The 17,169-nt window shown below is 43.7% G+C and overlaps 2 protein-coding genes and 1 long non-coding RNA gene across 5 annotated transcripts; 1 reads left to right on the top strand and 2 right to left on the bottom strand.

The window, feature by feature from the left end:
• Positions 1-290: 290 nt before the first annotated feature.
• On the top strand, positions 291-2,865 carry LOC103697782 (ABC transporter G family member 6). Its single transcript, XM_008779710.4, has one exon. It carries the CDS (start codon positions 483-485, stop codon positions 2,715-2,717), a length of 2,235 nt encoding a protein of 744 aa, XP_008777932.3. The 5' UTR covers positions 291-482; the 3' UTR covers positions 2,718-2,865.
• A 2,362-nt stretch (positions 2,866-5,227) lies between these two features.
• Positions 5,228-7,350, bottom strand: LOC120112788. The gene is made up of 3 exons (XR_005514437.1): positions 7,119-7,350; positions 6,598-6,701; positions 5,228-5,589 (listed from the first exon to the last, which is right to left on the bottom strand). It is a non-coding gene; the product is annotated as an uncharacterized LOC120112788 (long non-coding RNA).
• Positions 7,351-8,917: 1,567 nt separating this feature from the next.
• Positions 8,918-16,506, bottom strand: LOC103696399. Of its 3 annotated transcripts, none has more exons than XM_008778013.4 (4): positions 16,370-16,506; positions 14,452-14,641; positions 11,699-14,352; positions 8,918-11,605 (listed from the first exon to the last, which is right to left on the bottom strand). In XM_008778013.4, the coding sequence occupies exons 2-4, from the start codon at positions 14,473-14,475 to the stop codon at positions 10,267-10,269; spliced, it is 4,017 nt and encodes a 1,338-aa protein (XP_008776235.2). In that variant the 5' UTR covers positions 14,476-14,641; positions 16,370-16,506; the 3' UTR covers positions 8,918-10,266. The 3 variants fall into 3 exon arrangements, with proteins under 3 accessions (XP_008776235.2, XP_038988377.1, XP_038988378.1); XM_039132449.1 differs by having other exon boundaries at positions 14,452-16,026; positions 16,145-16,464; XM_039132450.1 differs by having other exon boundaries at positions 14,452-16,026; positions 16,370-16,462.
• Between the last annotated feature and the right edge of the window lie 663 nt (positions 16,507-17,169).

Here is a 17,169-nt window from a genome sequence, read left to right as displayed (position 1 = left end):
ATAGCAGTCGATTCAAGGCAACATTTAATGCATTCTAGAGTCCAATCTCCAATTCCAACCCCTCACTCAAGTAGATAGCGGTAGGTCAACACCCGCCCCAACTTCCCCCCAGACTCCCATTACACTCTCCTGCCACGTGGCACGAATATACGGGAGAAAGAAACCTAGCCGTGTGGAAGTGAAGTTGCAGAAAGTAGGAGGCGTTGGTCACCACCGCATGCATCAAGTCTATTGAAGTCCAAACTACTATAAAGCTTTAATTATTTCATGACGAAGAAATATCGAAAAGCTAGAGATGAAAGGGTCTCATATTCCGAACTCTCAACGACTATTTACTGCCCTCCCGCCATCTCCCATCTCTCTCTCTCTCCCGCCAATTCCGTCGCCTATCCAGGGCACGTACGGGGACTCCTCCAAACGGAATCCTGCCGTTATCTCCCCATCCGTCGTTAAATAAGGCAAGGGGACGGGACGCGCTTCCCATGGCCCGACTCCTACCCTTTCTCGACCGGGGATCGTCTCCGATGGGCGACTCCGAGGAGAACGTCCGCAACGGCCTCCTCCACTCCCCCGCCGCTGGCCGACCCCCGACCCTGGGCGAGCTCCTCAAGCGCGTCGGCGACGCCCACGACGGCGCAGGCAGCGACAGCGGCACCTCCTGCGACGGCTCCTCCGCGTCTCCGGACCACGTCGTCGAGCTCGATGATGTGTCCGTCGGCCACCTCCGCGGTCGCCCCCTCCCCTTCGTCCTCGCCTTCACTAATCTCGCCTACAGCGTCAAGACCCCGAAGAAGCTCGCTTTCCCCTCCCTCTTCCGCCGCCGCAGGTCCCATTCCGCCACGAGCGGTACCAAGACTCTCTTGGATTCGATCTCCGGCGAGGCGAGGGAGGGCGAGATCCTTGCCGTCCTGGGCGCCAGTGGATCGGGGAAGTCGACCCTGATCGACGCCCTGGCTAACCGGATCGCCAAGGGGAGCCTCAAGGGTTCCATAACCCTGAACGGAGAAGCGCTAGAGAGCCGCCTCCTCAAAGTGATCTCCGCGTACGTGATGCAGGACGATCTCCTGTTTCCCATGCTGACCGTGGAGGAGACGCTGATGTTCGCCGCCGAGTTCCGTCTCCCCCGGTCGCTCTCCGCCGCCAAGAAGCGCGCCCGCGTCCATGCCCTTATCGACCAGCTCGGCCTCCTCCCCGCCGCCCGCACCATCATCGGCGACGAGGGCCACCGTGGCGTCTCCGGCGGAGAGCGCCGCCGCGTCTCCATCGGCACCGATATTATCCACGACCCCATCATCCTCTTCCTCGACGAGCCCACCTCCGGCCTCGACTCCACCAGCGCCTTCATGGTCGTCCAAGTGCTGCAAAGAATCGCCCGGAGCGGCAGTGTCGTTGTCATGTCCGTCCATCAGCCAAGCTACCGCATCCTGGGCCTCCTCGACCGTCTGATCTTCCTGTCCCGTGGGCGGACGGTGTACAGCGGGCCCCCGGACGGGCTCCCGGTTTTCTTCGCCGAGTTCGGCCACCCGATCCCGGAGAACGAGAACCGGACCGAGTTCGCCCTGGACCTGATCCGCGAGCTGGAGACCTCCGGTCCGACCGGGTCGAAGCCGCTGGTCGACTTCAACCGGTCGTGGCAGCTCATGAAGCTCCCCCCGGGGCGCCGCTTCCCTGGGGCCCACCTCTCCCTGAAGGACGCCATCAGCGCCTCCATCTCGCGCGGCAAGCTCGTCTACGGCGCCACCGACGGGCCGGGTTCGGCCTCCTCCGTCCCAACATTCGCTAACCCGTTTTGGATCGAGATGGGCGTCCTGACGAAAAGGTCCTTCACAAATACCCGGCGAATGCCGGAGCTATTCCTGATCCGGCTCGGCGCCGTGCTCGTCACCGGCTTCATCTTAGCCACAATTTTTTGGCGGCTCGACAGCTCGCCCAGGGGCGTCCAGGAGCGGCTCGGCTTCTTCGCGTTCTCGATGTCCACCATGTACTACACGTGCGCGGATGCCCTCCCGGTATTCCTCCAAGAGCGGTACATCTTTATGCGGGAGACCGCGTACAACGCCTACCGTCGCTCCTCGTACGTGCTATCCAACGCCGTGGTCGGGTTCCCCTCGCTGGTCCTCCTGTCCGCCGCCTTCGCCGCCACCACTTTCTTCGCCGTCGGCCTCGCCGGCGGCTTCTCCGGCTTCGCCTTCTTCTTCCTTATAATCCTTGCCTCCTTCTGGGCCGGGAGCGGCTTCGTCACCTTCTTATCCGGGGTGGTACCCCACGTCATGCTGGGATATACCGTGGTGGTGGCTATTCTGGCTTACTTCCTGCTATTCAGTGGGTTTTTCATCAACCGGGATAGGATACCGGGGTACTGGATATGGTTCCACTATTTATCTTTGGTGAAGTACCCGTACGAGGCGGTGCTGAGGAACGAGTTCGGGATGGCGGCGGAGTGCTTCGTGAGAGGGGAGCAGATCTTCGACAACACGCCGTTTGGGAATATGCCGGGGGAGATGAAGCAGAGGGTGCTGGGAGCGATAAGCGGGGCGCTGGGGACGAGGATAACGAGCGGGACGTGCGTGACCACGGGGGAGGATATCCTGAGGCAGCAGGGGATAACGCAGCTGGGGAAGTGGGATTGCTTGTGGGTGACGGTGGCGTGGGGGTTCTTCTTTCGGGTGCTATTTTATTTTAGTCTTTTGATTGGAAGTAAGAACAAGAGGAGATAGAGAGAGCTACAAATGATGGCAGTTTTTACTTTTTTTCTTCTTTTGTTTAAATTTTATTTAATTGGGTGTAAGTTAAGTGGAACTGGAACGGTATAACTTTTTTTTCTTTTAGTTGAGATAATAAGTAAGATAACTGAAGATTTGTTTATGGGAATCCGTCGGTTGATGAGCTAACTCGCACTCTCCGTTAGAAGTTGAAGTTAGTTGGAACACGGGGGAATTGTGACAGACTGAGGAGAATATCTCGGAGTCCACGAAAGAGATCGTTGACGTCCTGCAAGTCGGAACTTCCAAGCGTGTACTTGCATTAGCTGTTTTTCTTTTTGCACATATCCATGCATACATACATACACATATTATACAAATATATATTTTATATATGTATGTGTGTGTGTATATATATATATATATATATATATATATATATATATATATGTATGTGTATATGTATGTATATGTATGTGTATATGTATGTATATGTATGTGTATATGTGTTAGGGGGTTCTCCGAATTTAGTCCCACATCGGCTAATCAGCGGAAAGGTCTGTGCCTTAAATGGGGGGCTCAATAACCTCTTCTCACCGAGGCGCCTTTTGAAGGACAAACCCGTGAGGGGTGGAATGGGTGGTTCCACCCGGGGCGCCGTCAGAGCGCGGACCCCCGGGAGCGGTCACGATCCCCGATTCCCAAAGCGGACAATACCTCGGTGAGGACGCGGTCGCTTTCCCTGCTCGGCTGGTGTGTGGGCTGTGCTGGTGACGGAGTGCAAATCCCGCATCAATATGTATGTATATGCATGTATATATGTATGTATATGTATGTATATGTATGTGTATATGTATGTATGTATATATGTATGTATGTATATATATATGTATATGTATATGTATATGTGTATATATATATATATATATGTGTGTGTGTGTGTGTGTGTGTGTGTGTGTATACACACAAAATATATTGTTATGTGCTGGTATATTATTCTTGAGAATTAATGATGGTTATCCAAACTGTGGAACATGATTTACACCACAAAACAAGTTTAGAAATCAAAATTTATATATATATATTGGTGGTCTAACATTATGATCAATTATACATCAAAATATGTGTGTGTGTGTGTGTGTGTGTGTGGGGGGGGGGGGGGGGGGGGGGGGTGGATCGCCCAGCCCACAGCTAAAAGGCCGCCCACTTCTGGCCCAATAAACGCCAACATCGTCTGGTCGAATCCTCAGTCCGGCCCGGAACTAGCTCAGCTCCAGATGTTCGTCGATTCCCCCGACCAAGTTTGGGGTGCCTCCAATGTTTGCCGACCCGCCCCGACCCTTGAGTTCGGGTGCTCCACCGAGCACACCTCGGAACTTGGAGAGCCGAGCTACTCCCAGCACCCGTCAAGCCGACCTCCTCAAACGCATGATGCGACCTCTCAACAGGCTTGGCCTCGCCAACAACCGCACCCATGTGAATGCCTATGCCCATCTATGTGGCCGTACATTACAACACCACCGTGCCACACTTCGATAGCTGACCCTTGACAGTCAAATGATGGCATCAAGACTACTCCGGCCATACCCTGCTGCGACTGTTAATACCTTACCGTTTTCGAGAATGGACAGTACCACACGCCACCAACCAGCCTTAGCTGCGCGTCATTCGACTTAGAGCCACGCCCCCTCATGATGAGGGCTGACAGTGCCTCTGCCACCTGGGCCCCTCTACCGGGACTATAAATAGCCCGGTCAGGTAACCTCTAAGGGACTCTTGGTTGGACCAAATTTATTCCACTCTAATTTCATCGTCGGAGGACCCTCACCAGAAATACTGGTGAGGCTTTGTGCAGGTCCGCCGCCGTCGCGCAGGAGATGGCTCTTGTCTTCTTCTTCCAACAACTAGTGGCTTCTTCGACTCCACTGGCGTGGTCACCCTTGGGCCAAATTTGAACCGCAACAATCATCTATCCATATTTTAAGATATGTAAATCATGTTTTATAAGTTAAATTTTTAATTTACGTGCCCTACCATATATTTTACTATATCAGTGCAGTTTGTACCATCAATTTTGATACCTACTTGATAAATAGGTTATAGACCACCAAAATATATAAACCTTTTTCTTTTAGATCTTTTTTATAATGGAGATTATGCTCAACGATTTTGATTTTGATTTTGAATAGTTCATCATTGATTTTCAAGGAAGTGTATCGATTTCCGGACACAATCGGTCATTTAGAAAAACTTGTTATAAAAGTAAATGCGCAAAAGCTTTCTATAAAATTATGAACTCAAAGCAAGCATCGTTCAGGTGACTACTCATCTCAAGAGGCATATGGATGGAGGACTTTTCCAGCAGAGGTATATGAAAATGGAGGAGTTTTCCAGCTTAGATGATGTAGCACGCACAAAATCATATGCTTATTTTGGATATAAGCATGCATGACTGATAGAACCAGCCTGGCCTGACTAGAGGGTGCCATCTCATAGGTTCGAGCAGCTTTCACCGAGAGAGCGAGCGAGCGAGAGAGAGAGAGAGAGAGGAAAAAGAACATTCAAAATCAAAATCAGAGCAAGAATTTACAACTTAGCAAGAGTTGCAGAGGGTAAAAGAGGTTACAGATACAGAGAGTGGGGAGAGATCAACAAAAAGGTGCTAAGCCAGACGGCAAAACAGAGCAGCGATTCCATTGGCTAAAGCGAGCAAATAACGACGAGATGATTGAGAGGAAGGCTTTTTGTCGTCAGCCAAAACATTACAAATCTTCAGGATCTTCCCAACGCCCTGTAGCTCAAATCCCATAGTAAACTGTTCCCAACGACGTATGTTCTTCCAGCGACCGGAGGTGCGTCTACAGTCACCTGAAACATTCATTCTCTCCTGCAAGCGGAGCCTACCATCATCCGGTTTAATTTTGGTGACGGGTGCAAGCAAGACCTGAGTATATCGGACAAGAGACCTTTGGGAAAAAGGACACCAGCAATTCGCTACACATATCCCCAGAATAACCGCCAATAATACTTTAGCATTGGATCCCGTTTAATTAAACCCTGATCCCATTTACAAGTATTCCTTCAATTTTGTAAATCCTGATGATCTTAAGGGTATTAGGATAATTTTGCAGTAGTAAATGGTCATCTTGATGCGAGGTGACTCTTCATGGGTGTAACCACCCGCATCCAGAAGACCTCTTTCAGAATTATTTCTTATTGATCGCGGTTGCGAATCAGATTGCACGCATCTCAGAGTTTAAGATGGATTTAGCGAATCAAAGTATGATTTATGATTAAGGTTTAATTATTCCATCAATGGTATTAGAGTAGGTGGATTCCAAAATAAATCATACCTTTACTTTCTGGAAGACATTGGAGACTGACAACACATGTTATTTAAACATGTGAAAAATTTTTAGCTGGCCGATGTGTGACTAGACTCATAACTTGAGATGATGTCTCCTTGCCCATGTTACTTAAAGAAGTGAAATTATTCTCATTTGGGCGATAAGAGATATTTGTCAAATGTAGGTTCTAATTAAACATTTTTCCATTTGGATCATATTGACGCTATTAGTCAATATGGGCCACAACTCGACGGGATCCAAACATCCGGTAGTACCCTGTGCGAGCATTGGAGACATGATACTTTTCATAAGGGATACACATGCGAGAACTCGAGATGGAGCATTGTTTCCGTTGCAATTAGAATAAAACCATCAATTAAACCTCGAAAACTAGGGCAAAATCGAAGTAGAAACAAAGCCTGCTGGATTTCATCCGCTCACAAACTAAAATTTTACCAGAACAAGGCAACCAGAACATCAAGAAACGAAGAAAAATCCAATCTTTAACAAATCAATTAAAGGAAAAAAGAAATTCTTGAAAAGAGTACCTCGACGGAGTTGGAATCGAACCCAGCAGCGGGCTCGCCGCCACCGCCGCTCATCGTTCCTTCACCACCATCCAATCTCTCATCAAGAACCAATCAATGATCCACTGCAAGCATTTTTTTTTTTTTTTTTGATCAAAACGGTATTTCATTCATATACCTCTAACGTGAGTACAACCAGACATATCAAAGAAAAGCAAACAAAATAAGGCGTGTGGAACGCCATCTAAACTAGACCAAAAGACCTCCCCAGTGTGCCGGGCAACATAAGAGGCGACCCAATCTGCTGCACTGTTCGCCTCTCGGTAAGCATGGGCAACCTGACAGGAGATCAGCTCCTGCACCAAACTCCTAGTGTCCCGTATAAGAGGGTGATCATCACCATATATATCCACACCACGCAGCCGGTCAATCACCCTAGAGCAGTCACCCTCGAGCCGGTCAATCCACTACAAGCACTTCGATTAGACGATTTAACAAGACCAAAAACAATAGGAAAGAGAAACGAAACCCTGGATACCGACAACCATCACCCACAGAAAGTTCCCCTCTTTTGGCACAACTGAAAGTTCCCCTTCGACGGATGTTGGCTTCAAAGCGCCTGCTTAAGCTGGACGGGAAGTGAATTCTTTGGGGAAAAACGGAAGCCCCGACACAGGAAAAGTAGAACGGAATCAAACGAGAAACGGCTAGAATTTTTCTAACACGAAGAGTAGAGGGAATTTTCGATATATATATATATTTTTTCTCACAACGAAAAAGAAATGAAAGGAGAGACAAGAATGAAGAAAGACGAGATTTTTTTTTATATATATAAACAGAATACAAGGCTTGTTTTTCCAGACAATGGAGGTACGCATCTACTGTAAATATATTTAAAAAAAATCAAAAAATAATAAATCTCAGAATGATCTATCCAAAAAAAAATTTAAAGTAATTTGTCATATACGAAACCTCAGTCACCCAATCCACAGCTCTACAGTGCACAAACTTTTTGTTTGATGCAAACGATGGATGAGGAACTCTTCCATGAAATATAGAAGGATGAATGAAAATAATTCCATCCTCTAATTGGTATAAAAAAAATAAAAGAAAACATTGATATTTTTTATATAATATTTTGACTAAACTAATTTTTGATAAAAATATTATTATTAATTTATAACACTTGTTTGTACTGAAAAAACATGATAATAAATCAACTTATAATCTTTATAATTTATAATTATATAAATGTTTAATTTTAATTTATTTAATAAATAATTTGATAATTTAATTATATATGAATCAATATATATATATATTAATTATATAAAAACAATTAATTTGTAATTTATTTCAAAAGTTAATTTATTTTGTAGCACTTTCGGTGTGTGACAAAGCTTACTATTGATTGGGTAGTTCCAATCAGATTTACTGTATGCTTCTGGATCCGAGTCAAAAATACGGAATCTGGGATATCTAAAGAAATGGTTGTGATGTATGCAAAATGGTTTTTCAAATTTTAACAGCATCCTCATCGGAACAGCGTTATCAACCACTATAATAACAATGATGATCATTATTTATCCCAAAATATGTTACTTTTTTTTTCTAATGTCAAAATAATTAGTATCATACGATTGTTATAACAATATTACACCAAAATGAAAGGACGGTCAATATGACAGAAAGATATTATTTTTTAATTATACATTTTAAAAAAAATGATATTAAAAATTTAAATTTAAAAAGATAATATTTAATAAAAAAGTATAAATGAAAATGATAGATATTATTTATGTTGCATATAATATATTTTAATAGTCATTTTTTTCCTATTATAACATAAGAGAGAGAGAGAGAGAGAGAGAGAGAATGAAGCAGTAAGGATGCTAGCCTATTATAACATATTTCTTTTCCTATGATCCAACAGTGTAAGCTTCAGCCCCGCTTGCATCTCTCTCTCTCTCTCTCTCTCTCTCTCTCTCTCTATATATATATATATATATATATATATATATATGAAGTTAGGGCTGAAAACACATCAGATAACATCCGGCTGGATCAGTTCATATGGGATTCAGATATAAATTCTTGTATCTTATTGGATCCATAACACAGCTGCAAATTTTGGCCAATAAGGATCCAGATGTTAAAAATTTTACAACTACAAATTTTGTAGTTGTAATCTTGAGAATTTTCGGATACAAATCTGGAAACCTGTATAAAACCCAGACCTTCAACCGCACTGACCCACTAACCTATGATCGAATTGTGTAAGATTCGACTAATGGAAATTTACATCCCTACCTATAAAATAGGGCTCAAAAGGTGTCGAAAATTCAGAAAACAGGTTGGATATTCAGATACAAATTTTCGTCCAATAATAGATACCAATCCACAAGACTCATGCTTGCCAAACGGAGACCACAGATTAAGTCTCCCAAGCAACGTAATAAAACAGTGAAAGTTCCACGAACCTTCTCATTACCAATGAAAAGCAGCTAGCCATGCATGAGAAAAGTCTTCTGCTTTTCGATTAGCATGAGAAAAAGTCCTAGTGTAACGTCTTAATCAGTCACCACCAATCTAGCAGAGTAGCACTCAGTTAACAGCAGAAGCCTGTTAGACCATGGAAGATGGTGTTTATCTGCTGGCAACTTCTTTCCTCCACTCCTTATTTTTTGACATTTGGACGTAATGGATCTTGTAAAGCTCTCAACTCAACATCACTGACATTATACAATAATAGTATCTTCCTGGAAACAATTCTTTCAGGGGCAGGCATATCACAGATGTTTTGACATTGGACGTAATGGATCTTGTAAAGCTCTCAACTCAACATCACTGACATTGTACAATAATAGTATCTTCCTGGAAATAATTCCTTCAGGGGCAGGCATATCACAGATGATTAAGACCGAATATTTTTCCAACCTCAAGACTCGACTTAATGACGACGCAGGCATTAATAGATTCATCAACCAAAATTCATTTTCAAATGTTTCAAGCTAGCAGGATTGGTCAGCTCAGAGCCATCAAGAACACCATGCTGGGGCTTAAAAGAGTACCCGATCCACATCCCATTTTTCAGCCAATAATTCTTCTGTTGCCCTCATCTTTCATTCTTATTTTCAATTTTCCCCACTTTTTCAGCTCTTGTGGTCAAGTAGTGAAACCAGATGCCACTTTGTGGTTATTCATCAGATAATTTGATTTTATGTTAATGCAAATTGCAAATGTCAATATGGTAATATATGATAAAATGTGGCTAACAGGAAGGTACAAGCCACCATCGAGCATCGACGGTCCAAGAAGTAGAGTTTCTTGTACAGACCTCTGATACATAACTGAAAGATCCTACAGCCATAAAATTCTTCCAAATAAGATTGTTTGGATGTCACAGATGCAAACTAGTTCAATAAGAACCAAACCATTCGCCTCAACTGCATATCTCTGCGAACATAGTTCTTCCTCTTCCAAGGCCAAAATTTGATATCTATAAAATAAACGGCCAAAATCTGATTCTTCCCACCACTTTATTGGTTTGCTGTACCATATCTTAGGCTTCTTATTGCTTAAAGCCTTAAATGGCATGTATCAGGTCAGCACCTGGTCCAAATCAACAAGAGACATGGGCCAATCATATATGCATGACCATTTGTTGGCTTGTAATCAAATAAGACAAAGCTAGAATCTTCTCCTCTTTGGTCTACCATTACTGTAGCTGGCGTCATGCCGTCTTCTCGGCTCTTCGTGATATCTATAGTTATCTTGGGGCTCTTCAACGCCTCTCAGTCTGCTAAATGCATTTCCTAGTCGGTTTCTAATATTTCTGTCAAAATTCCCCAAGCTGCCTCTTTCAGGAACTTGTTCATTAGCTTCACGACAATGCCTAAAATTCCGAAGATCATTCTCAGCGTGAAAATCAAAATTCACGCTATTATCATCACGAATGCTGAAATGGTGCCTCGTAGAACGAACAGGTTCATGCCTCTCTTCGTACTTTCTTCGATCAGCAGAATAGTCATCATCTCCTGCAGGTTCATGAAATTGTCTGCGGAGCAACGGTGAACAAAGTTCTTCATCTGCAATTTCACAAGAGTCAATCAATTCAAACCTTCGAAAATTCCTTGAAGGATGCCTAACAGACCTTCGATAATCATGCTCCCTTGAAGGACCAATATCTACCATATCACCAGGTAACCGTGCAACATAAGGGGGAGAACCCTGCTCTCTGACCATCATATCTTCCATAAAATAAGCATGCTGATGAGGTGGCCTCATTCCACCAAGCCCGACAACTGGTGGAGACCTGCAGCGGATTAGCTCTGGATGTCCATCTAAGACATCAGATGATCTTCTGCATGGGGACCACTGATGCAGAGAACGCATATCAGACATTGGAGAAATTTCTGAGAACATGTGAGGTCTATGTTTTGAGCCTCCTTGCCGAATAGGTGATAGGCTCCTCCTTACTCGACGGTTGACAGTGCCCTCTGCTTGTTCATATTGCGAATGTGGGTGCAAGAGAAAAGGAGGCTTCACCATGTCATTTGGCAAGTTCCTCAATAGGTTTTCTTCACGAGCCAGTAGTTCAAAATCAGGAACATCTCTACCAATGCGCCTGCTAGGGCTGATACCCCTCATAGGATGAAGATGGTGGATCATTTGAATGCCAACTGGTTCTCGTCCTCTTTCCCCAGGAGAACGCCTTTTATAACGCATATGAGAGGAGGTCTGAAATTCATCACTGATGGGCTTCCTTGCCATCCTACCAGCATTTCCAATAGACCCCCTGGACACAACTTCAGATGCATATCTAGGTCCAGGAAATCGGTAACCACTTGAACTATTAACTTGTTCCAATAAATGCCCAGGATCAGAGTTTCTTTCATCATGTGATGATCTTATCTCGTTGCGCTCTTTACTCCTAATGCGTCTGAAATCTGATCCATGTTTTGCAACTAACCACTCATAGTTCTTCTTGCTTTCAAATTTCCTGGATCTGTCAATGCCGTTTTCATCTCTGAAACAAAAGAAAAGGCAAAAGTCAGATACCTAATCATTCGTATCTATTATAACAACATTGAAGCTGAGCTTCTGATGTACGGAATATCACCTACTCCCCCAGTAATGTGATTTATCTTGCCTCCGTAATTTACCAATGGCATCTTCCCTCACCGGTAGTGACGATAATGGCTTGTCAGCCAAAGATTTTGGTTTTCCAGATGCTAATCCATCTCCTGCAGACTTCAGATCAATAATGCGCCCTCGGTTACTACCAACATGTTTTATTCCGTCAACATTTTTATCTGATTCTGTTTTGGACAAAACAGAAGCTTTAGCTTGCAGAGAATCAGATCCCCTCGAATTCTTCTCCAATTGTCTGACAATCTCACCCCGACTACCTTCTTTGATTGTTCCTGCATGAAGAGAACCATCAGATGGCGATTTTGTTTCGGGGTCCTTGTCTCTCTTTGATTGATCCCAACAATTATTAGAAATGGTCTTAATGAGCCTCTTTTCAGAAGACCCAGAAATTACGCCTCCAACAGCTGCAAATTCATGAGCATTTGTTGTTTTATTGATGCCATCATCATTCCTGTCATCGCATAGACCAACATCACCCTCTTCAGTGCCTTGAACATTATTTAACTTGTCCAAATTCTCTATTCTGTTTTCCTGTACATCTGCACTTGAAGGCATCATGATGGAAACATCAAGATGATGAATCGGATCAGCATCACTTGTAGCATTTACCTGTTTCTCTTTTCCTTCCTCACAAGAACCTTCAAATCCACAATGCAATGCTGCATCCATCACTTCACCGTCTTCATAATCATCAATTTTGCCACTCTGATTACGAACAATATTTATAGCACCAGTGTCATGACAAGAACTATCTGCTTTGTATTTATTGTCATGTGATTCTTCTTTGATCTCAGCAGATACAGCAATCTTCACCTCCTGGACCTCATCTACCTTGCTATTTCCATGCAAGCCTGCATGAAGTTCATCTGCTACAGTAGATTCAGAGGAATGATAACTAACACCATCTGAGCAGCGCAGTTGTGCAATAACCTTGACAGTACCATTTGACTTGGCTTCAGCTGTCTCCCATGCTTCCTTGGCAGATTTTAAATCCTCAGCCCCAGAAATGTGGGCTTCTGAAAACATATTCGAACATTTGTTGACAATTCCGCCTGCATTTTGGGGAAGGCCGGTACTGATAGGAATCTCTCCACCATTGCATGGCATATAATTATGGAGGTTAAGAGTTTGAACAGAATGTTCTGTGGCCCCACCAACATTCTCTTTCACATTCGGAGGAATGCATCCCAGAGGCAGCTCTGACCCATCATGATTAGTGCTCAAAACCTGAGATTCAGATATCAAGCTTGAGGCCTCGTTAAAATATTCACTTTCACGCTGGGACATGTCTGTACTACCAGGTGTCAAAAAATTATAATTGAGCCCGATCTTAAATGATTTTTCATTCCACCTCCCAAGGTTCTGTTGAGTTTGATTCTCAAGTGGCTTTGATTTTACAGCTACTTTGCATGCTGATTTTAGATCACCATCACCTGTTGCTTTCACTGCATCTCCTAAACGTTTGCATTGTTCAGTTTTTACATCTTTACAACCAGCTGCTTTCATGTAACTTGTTTCGACTTTCCTGGCATCCGAATCACTGCTTTCATCACATGGTTCAGCTTTTACAGCTCCACAAGTAGGCAACTTTGAATTGCAGGTTGGGGGAATAGGTTTCACCAATGAACTTGGAAGAGGCATTTCTGTAATAGAGTTAAGTCTAACAGAAGGACAAGCAGCACCCGAAGTAGTGCAATACTCAGAATTGCTTACTGATTTACATTGTGAGCTTAGGCAAGGCGCTGAGTTGTGGAGCTCATTTATAGGCAATAATGAGTTGGATGACATTAGGTGTTCAACATTTAAATGCTGACAGTTTCCAAGTGTCTCATCAGTCCAATTAGATTCCCTAGAAAATGTTGACACAAGACCTGCCTCGTACCCACCAGTTTCATGGTTTGGGTCATTCAAGGAGCCTTCCCATGTGTCCATTGTAGTATTCAGATCCCAATTTGACCTATTTGAGTATGGAAATGCAGAGTCACCTTTTGCTTCAGCACTGCTACATCTGCTTTGAAGACATTGCTGTTTGTCAGCTGAAGAATGATCACAACAGATTTCTAGTTTCTCTAGCTTTGCCGAACTCCTTTCACTAGTTTGCGCATCGTTGGACAGTGTAAATGGCCCTTTAAGTGTCATTTGAAATGCTGTATTACCTAAAACTCTGTGAAATGCGGACTTATCACTTGGAACAAACACCCCTCCAGTACTTCTTTCACTTACAGGAAGATCAAGCAGTTCCTTCAGTGTTGATAGTTGTAGCGTGCTTCCAGCACATGTTCCCTTATCAGAACTAGGAGCCATATTTAGCCCCTCTTCATGATGAGATAAACCAGAACGACCTTCTTGATTTGCAACTATGTTTGTGTCACTTATAGATTCAGAGGAAGAACCCTTGACGGTAAAGTCGGTCCCTGAAGCTGGCAGTCCATCAGTTTCCGAAACAGCAGGCTTTGTCCCCAAGCAATGAAGATTCTTTTGTGGTTTACCACAATCGTTATCTCGCGAAGATGGTGTTTGAGGTGGAGGCGGCGGAGATTGAGCTAAAATCAAGGGCCTTTTCTTGATGGGTATACCTGAAATCAAATCACTATCCTGTTTGCCATGAGGATTGACCCCAAGCTGCAAAATAAATGAAATCAAAAATCAACTAAGATAAACAAGACTCTTTTTTATATTTTATTAATTAAAATATTTTAACATGTCGGGGGAAAAGAAAACCTTTTCATCATCAGAATTCTGCATTATTTAGGTTATAGCCGATGAAATGAAAATCTACTGCCCTGTGACTATTTGATTTCACTGTGCATGCAACATAACTCAAGCTCACACATAAAGCATCTTATGAAAACTCCTGCGACCAGGCTTTCATAAGGAAAAAGGAGTCTTTGATCATCCAAAGCCTTTCAATCTGCCAACACCAATGGAACAGTCAGAAATTGAAAAGACAAATAGCCGTACACTAACAGCATATGACCTGTGACACACGGAGAATAGAGCAGATACAAGAGTCCGTTTAAGCTGATGTCAAGTCTCTTTAATCTTTAATCAAGTTGACTCGTTTAACCCAATGATACCGGCGATAAAAAGTAAGAACATATTAATGAATGAGGATAAGGTGGGAAGAGATGCTAATTAATTTTTATTAGTTATAACTCCCATTCTGTTCAGCAAACGTCCCCTGCTTTTTTGATAACGATCATAAATGAGAAATTTTCTGCTATAGATGGACTCTTTTTCTTCTTTTACATGGTATCAGATACTGCATGGAAAAGACCAGTTTCACTTAAACATTGTAATTCTTGCCCTTCAGCTTGTCTCCTACTCATTGACATGCTTTTGCATAAGCATGAACGCAAATCAGATGCACAAGTCAAGCATCCAACCTTCTCAAGAATATCATACTTCTGATTCGGCTGCTGCATACATCCGAACAGAGTTATGGTTCTAGATATAGCAGAATCGGCAATCTATGCAGTGGAAACATGCTATAAAACTCGCAAAGGAACCGCATTGTACAATATATTAACTAATGCATGACCCAGCTGCAGTAATATTTCTAACACCAGACAAATAACAATATATAACAGACAGAGGTAGCCTACAAAAAAATCAGCCATAAATTCCTGGCAACGACTAGGAAGGAAGAAGAGTCAATATGATCTTGCCCACAAACTCTGTTTCTTGCTGGATCAATTTATCAACCGTGGATGTAATTAAGTAGTCAGACCCGATTCATGAAGAAAGTTCATCGTGAAGCAATTCTCAGCAAGCAATTGTGACTTGAATCATTTCAGGCATAACCCAAAAACCATTTACCGTCCAAGCTAAAGCTTCTTGTTGTCAACTCGCTAGTTCTTGAAACATGGAAGACCAACAATTTTCCAGCACAACACATGATCTCAAAGATGACAAAGAGACACTCGGAAGTCCAAACTGTCAAAAGCTTACGATCACTAAGAAAAATTTTACTGCTAAATGCTGATCATGGAGAGGTGTAGCTTTTGTCCCGAAAACATGCAGCCCATAAGAACCATAAGAATCAAGAGTCCATCTTCTACCAAAGGTTTATATCACCAATCAGTGCACGATCGTAACGGACATTCAATTTATACATGGAAAAAAGGAACTTTTAGTCTTCCATCCCGCTAGGCAACCCACTTCAAAAACAAACGCGGTCAAAATAACCGCGATGGTCATCGAAATCAATGGCGGTTCCATCAATATTTTCGACGGTATCAAGGACAGGCAACCGAAGCAGAAAACCCTTGCAGCTGTTAGAAACCGCTAAAGATCCTGCCTTGCCGTCAAAAAAAAAAAACAAAGAAAATCGCAGGCAAATCGTCATCGGCGCAAGAACTCTATGCAACCTCACTCCAAAATCACAAACCATGCAAAAAGGATAGCATCATACCCAGAAAACTTTCCTTATTTTTTTTCTAGAAACAAATTCTTCCCATCCCAAACTCCATCACGGCTCGAATACTTCGATTCGAGAAGAAGAAACAATAGATCGCATACACACGATATCCTCACCAAACACAGGCTCAAGAAACTGGAAAAAAACTACAAGGAAAGCAAAGAAGGAAAGAAATCCACTGAGCAAGAGAAAATAAAAGAGACGCGAGGCGTCAGTTACCTGACCCGATCATGCCGTCGAAGGGGGAGAGAGAGAAGGAGGCGTTGGTCGCCGCGTTGCTTCTGAGAGTGCCCTAAGAGAAGAATACAGAAACAGAAGGAAAAAATAGTAGAGTGCTGACCTTCCCTTCCCCCCACCTCCCACTTGCCTGGGCCTGGGCCCGGGCCCACCAACCCCGCGTTTTCCGATGACTTTCCAACGATCCCAACGTCACTCCGTCGTTCTTCTTCTGACGCGTGTCCAGCCCAACCACCTCAACCCATTCATCTACCGATACGTGTCCCCTGTAGAAAGACAGAGACCACCGAACCACCACGCGGAAGTTCCCGTCACCGCTCCGCGTTAGCTCTTTTTTTTTTTTTCATAAATCGCAACAGATATCTTGCTTTAGACTTTAGTGGACAAAAGCAGTGGACCACGCAATTCGCTTAGAAAAAAGAAAAGAGCCATTTTCGTTACACAGTCGGAAGAAAATATGCACATCCAGACAAAGCAAAGCAAAGGAATTATAAAAAAAAAGGTGGAAAGAAGAAATAGGTTTCTTGGCACAAGGCCTTTTGGAAGGATAGCCACCGAAGATATAAAAGATGCCTTCGGCTGCCAAGAGTCTCATGGAAGGAGGGTTCACCACCGAAGGAGGGTCCCTGAGGGAGATGGTGGGGCGATGCGTCGGCGTTCATCGGGAACTTGGGGGTCATCGCCGTCGAATCATCGGAGAGTAGACAGGGATCCGGAGAGGGTCTGAGCCTGTGAGGAGAGAACAGGCTGAGCGAGTGATCTAAGACGCAAACAGTCAAACA

This window comes from Phoenix dactylifera, chromosome 12 (genome assembly GCF_009389715.1).
Source record: "Phoenix dactylifera cultivar Barhee BC4 chromosome 12, palm_55x_up_171113_PBpolish2nd_filt_p, whole genome shotgun sequence".
NCBI classification, from domain to species: domain Eukaryota; kingdom Viridiplantae; phylum Streptophyta; class Magnoliopsida; order Arecales; family Arecaceae; genus Phoenix; species Phoenix dactylifera.
The sequence above is the reverse complement of the archived record's forward strand: the minus strand, read 5'-3'. Positions and strand labels throughout refer to the sequence as shown.